The 4,285-nt window shown below is 60.8% G+C and overlaps 2 protein-coding genes across 2 annotated transcripts; one reads left to right on the top strand and one right to left on the bottom strand.

Annotated features, from left to right (window-relative positions):
* Window positions 1–761: 761 nt before the first annotated feature.
* On the bottom strand, window positions 762–2,279 carry ENH_00019820 (hypothetical protein, conserved; the record flags this gene model as incomplete). The annotated part of the gene is made up of 1 exon (XM_013579422.1): window positions 762–2,279. One exon carries the CDS (start codon window positions 2,277–2,279, stop codon window positions 762–764), a length of 1,518 nt encoding a protein of 505 aa, XP_013434876.1.
* A 255-nt stretch (window positions 2,280–2,534) lies between these two features.
* On the top strand, window positions 2,535–2,618 carry ENH_00019810 (hypothetical protein, conserved; the record flags this gene model as incomplete). Its single annotated transcript, XM_013579421.1, has 1 exon — window positions 2,535–2,618. One exon carries the CDS (start codon window positions 2,535–2,537, stop codon window positions 2,616–2,618), a length of 84 nt encoding a protein of 27 aa, XP_013434875.1.
* Window positions 2,619–4,285: the final 1,667 nt, after the last annotated feature.

Raw genomic sequence — 4,285 nt, 5'->3', positions numbered from 1 at the left:
GCTAGCTGCAGCTAGCTTTGCATGGCTAGCTGCAGCTAGCTGCAACCAGCTGCAGCTAGCTGCAGCTAGTTGCATGGCTAGCTGCAGCTAGTTGCATGGCTAGCTGCAGCTAGTTGCGTGGCTAGCTGCAGCTAGTTGCGTGGCTAGCTGCAGCTAGCTGCAGCTAGCTACAGCTAGGAGGGGTCATCCCCGAGTGACTCTTAGCTGCCGGCTGTGGCTGCCGCTAGCTAGCTGGCTAGCTAGCTGGCTAGCTGCTGCTTTAAATCTGGCTTTATTGAGCCAAACTGCAGCAAACATTTCTCAAATGCGGGGACCCCAGGGGGGCCCCTAAGGGGCCCCCAAGGGGGCCCCCAGGGGGGCCCCTAAGGGGGCCCCCAGGGGCCCCCACGAGGGGCCCCTAAAAGGGCCCTTCTGTTTACTCACAAAATGCGGTGTAGGCCATTGGCTTGCAGAAGGGCCAGGCGTGCTTGTGGCGCTGCTGCTGCTGCTGCTGCTGCAGCTGCTGCTGTTTCTGCTGCTGCTGCTGCAGCGGCTGTTGCTGCTGCTGCTGCTGCTGCGGCTTCTGGTTGCTGCTGCTGCTGCTGCTAAGGAGGGCCTCTACTTCATCGAGGGAGTCACGCTGCTGAGTGGGCGAGCCAGGCAAAGCAGCAGCAGCCAAGACTGATGCTGCTGCTGCTGTTGCTGCGGCTGTTGCTGCTGCTGCTGTTGCTGCGGCTGTTGCTGCTGCTGCGGCTGTCGCTGCTGCTGCTGCTGCTGCTGAGCTAGCGCTTGCCGTGTCCAGCAGCAGAGTCTCCTGTGTCTCCAGAGAGGCCCTCAGAATGGAGGACTTGTTCAGGAGTTGCTGTTGCTGCTGCTGTTGCTGCTGTTGCTGTTGCTGCTGCTGCCCACGGCTGCATCTGCAGCTGCTGCAGCGCTCTCAGCAGCGCGGGAGTGGCAGAGCTGGGTGCGTGCAGCTGCTGCAGCAGCAGTTGCTGCTGCTGCTGCTGCTGCTGCTGCTGCTGGTCTTCTTTCTGCGGCTCCCTCAGCTCACAGGAACGGGGCTTCCTGCTGCCGCTGCTGCTGCTGTTGCTGCTGCTGCTGCTGCTGCTCTCGGCAAACGCTCCAAGCTGGGGGGGCCCCTTTGCAGATTCAAATGCTTCTGGGGGGCCCCCCTCAGCAGCAAAAGGGTTTGCTGCAGGGGCCCCCTGCTGCTGCCGCCGCAGGCCGTGGCTTGCGCCTATGGGGCCTGGGGAGTGTGCTGCAGGGCGAAATGAGGAGTACGGGTTTGCTGCTGCTGCTGCTGCTGCTGCTGCTGCAGATGGCTTTGCTGCTGCTGCTGCTGCTGCTTCTTGCCGCGGCCCTTTGGCAGCAAAGTTGCTGTCTCGAGGGGTCTCAGAGTCTGAGAGCCCCAGGAAAGGGAATATTAAGTTGTGCTGCTCAGCGTCTTCATCCTCTTGCTGCTGCTGCTGCTGCTGCTGCTGCTGCTGCTGCTGCTGCTGCTGCAAGTGTTGCTCAATGAAGAGGCCTGCGTTTTCAGCGTTGACTCCCTCCTGCTGCAGCAGCTGCAGCAGCTGTTCCTGCTGTTGCTGCTGCTGTTGCTGCAGGAAGAAGTCCTCCGGTTGCAGCAGAAGGTTGTCGAAGCCAAGCAGCTGCTGCTGCTGCAGTTGTTGCTGCTGCTGCTGCAGGAGTTGCTGCTGGAGCGTCCCCTGGAGCAGGAGGGTGTCTCCGAAGCCCCACGGCAGTCCCGCTGCTGCTGCAGCATTGGCTGCGTTTGCTGCTGCTGCTGCTGCTGCTGCGTTGCTGCTCACATCCTGCGGCAGCAGCTGTGCTGCTGCACCATAATCCTCAGGGGCCTCTGTGGGGCCCCCGCTGCCGAAGGCGAACTGCAGGAGGTTGTCAGTGTCTCCATAGGGGACCAGCAGCAGCTGCTGCGGGTCTGCTGCTGCTGCTGCAGCAGCAGCAGCAGCACTGTAGTCCGTGTCTTCGTCAGCTGCGTGTATGTCGCGGAGCTGCTGCAGCTGTGCGTGCTGCTGCTGCTGCTGCGCCGCGAGCTGCGGGCGTCGGCGGAGCGCGTGCTGCTGCTGGGCGCCGTGGGGCAGCTGCAGCAGCTGCTGCTGCTGCTGCTGCTGCTGCTGCTGCTGCTGCAGCATCAGCTGCTTCGCCTTCGGGGGCCCCTCCAGCCCCCGCCGCCCCACACTCGTTTGCCTACTCACTCGAATGGCCAGCTGCCGCACTCTGCTGCTGTCGCTCCAGAAGTCATGAATGCTTTCGCTGTAGCACTGCAGCACGCAGTTGTCCATGCCCTGCGCGCAGCCCCGAGGGTTTAGGGTTTAGGGTTTAGGGTTTAGGGTTTGCGCCTGGGCGGCAGCGGCAGCGGCAGGGTTGGCGGTGCGGGGTTCGTGGAGCAGTGAGGGTTTAGGGTTTGGGGTTTGGGGAGTGGGGTTTGGGGTTGGGGGCCTGGGAGTAGGGTTTAGGGTTTAGGGTTTAGGGTTTAGGGTTTAGGGTTTAGGGTTTGCAGGCGCACGTCCGCTCGGATCATTTTGGTTCTCCTCGAGATGGATGTGTTTTTAGAAAAGCGAGTTTCGATGAAGCCCCTGAGGCAGTCCAGTGCAGGCGACAGCAGCCAAATTAGGGTTTAGGGTTTAGGGTTTAGGGTTTAGGGTTTAGGGTTTAGGGTTTAGGGTTTAGGGTTTACAGGTTGATGGTCTTGACGTCTATTTCCAAAGCCGGCACGTGGCGCGAAACCTCTTCTGGGCTGTTCCAGTTCACATCATTTCCAGGAGCAGTTCCGTAGCTGCCAGCAGCTACGCAGCGAGGCACCTGGCAGCAGCAGCAGCAGCAGCAGCAGCAGCAGCAACAGCAACAAGAGCAGCAGCAGAAGCAGCAGAAGCAGCAGCAGCAGCACTTGGTGTGGGAGGGTTCAATAACAGTAGGGACTGAAGAGGGAGAAGTGCCGCATGGAAAACGTCCCGCAGTATTTGTTGCAGCAGCAGCAACAGCAGCAACAGCAGCAACAGCAGCAACAGCAGCAACAGCAGCAACAGTAACCAGCCGGAGAACAGCTGCAGAGGGAGAAGCCAGCGATGCAGCAGGAACAGAAAGGCTGCGCAGGAAGACACCAGTGGCAGCAGCAGCAACGCCAGCTGCAGCAGCAGCAACGCCAGCTGCAGCAGCAAAACCAGCAGCAGCAGCTAAAAGCGGCAACAGCAGCAAATTGCAGCAGCAGCAGCAGCAGCTTTTGCTCACCCAGATAAGGGCATTCTGCTTCGTCTTATTTCTAAGGACGCTTAATATTTGCACCTGTGGCCGTCAGCGAGCAGCAAGACACAAGCAGCAGCAGCAGCAGCAGCAGCAGCAGCAGCAACAGCAGCAGCAGCAGAAGCGTAAAAGAACCAACAGAAGCGAAAAAGCACCAACAGCAGCAGCAGAGGCGGCAGCATTGCCATCATCATCATAATCAGCAGCACTGGCAGCACCAGCAGCAGCGCCAGCAGCAGCAGCAGCAGCAGCAGCGACAACACCAGCAGCAGCAGCACCAGCAGCAGCAGCACCAGCAGCATCAACACCAGCACCAGCAGCATCACCACGGACGGCGCCAGCAGCAGCAACAAAAACACCAGCACCAGCAGTGGCAGCACTAGCAGCAGCAGCAGCAGCAGCAGCAGCAGCAGCAGCAGCAGCAGCAGCAGGCCGGACCTGCATTTGGACGCAGCCAAGAACATAAATGAGAACACTTTCTGGGCGAGGCAGCACCCGCTCGTGTTCATCGAGGTAGCAGCAAATGGAGTGTCTGTACTCTGCTGCTCTGTCAGTTGTCACTTTTAGTCTGCTGCTGCTGCTGCTGCTGCTGCTGCTGCCACCGGGGCCCCCAGCAGACCGCGACTTCGTCAGGGGGCCCCCCCCGTAGGTGGTGTTGTTTGGCAGGATCCACACGTGATTCAAAGCGCACATGCGCTGCAGCAGCAACAGCAGCAGCAGCAGCAGCAGCAGCAGCAGCAACAGCAACAGCAGCAGCAGTGACAGCGGAAACAAGAGTAATGAGTGCAGGACAGACACGAGCACCCCTACACAGCAGCAGCAGCAGCAGCAGCAGCAGCACCAAGCACGGACGCATCAGCAGGAGCTAGAACAGCAGCAGCAGCAGCAGGAGCAGCAGCAGCCGGAGAAGCAGCACGCTGCCCGCGACTACTCCCCCAAGCAGCGCTGCAGAACACCACTACCGCTCCCGCTGCTGCTGCTGCTGCTGCTGCTGCTGCTGCTGCTGCTGGCTCTACGCCCACTACCCCCCCTCCCCCACCCCTCCGGG

Source organism: Eimeria necatrix, genomic scaffold, assembly GCF_000499385.1.
Source record: "Eimeria necatrix Houghton genomic scaffold, Enh_scaff1671, whole genome shotgun sequence".
In the NCBI taxonomy this organism is placed as follows: Eukaryota; Apicomplexa; class Conoidasida; order Eucoccidiorida; family Eimeriidae; genus Eimeria; species Eimeria necatrix.
The sequence above is the reverse complement of the archived record's forward strand: the minus strand, read 5'-3'. Positions and strand labels throughout refer to the sequence as shown.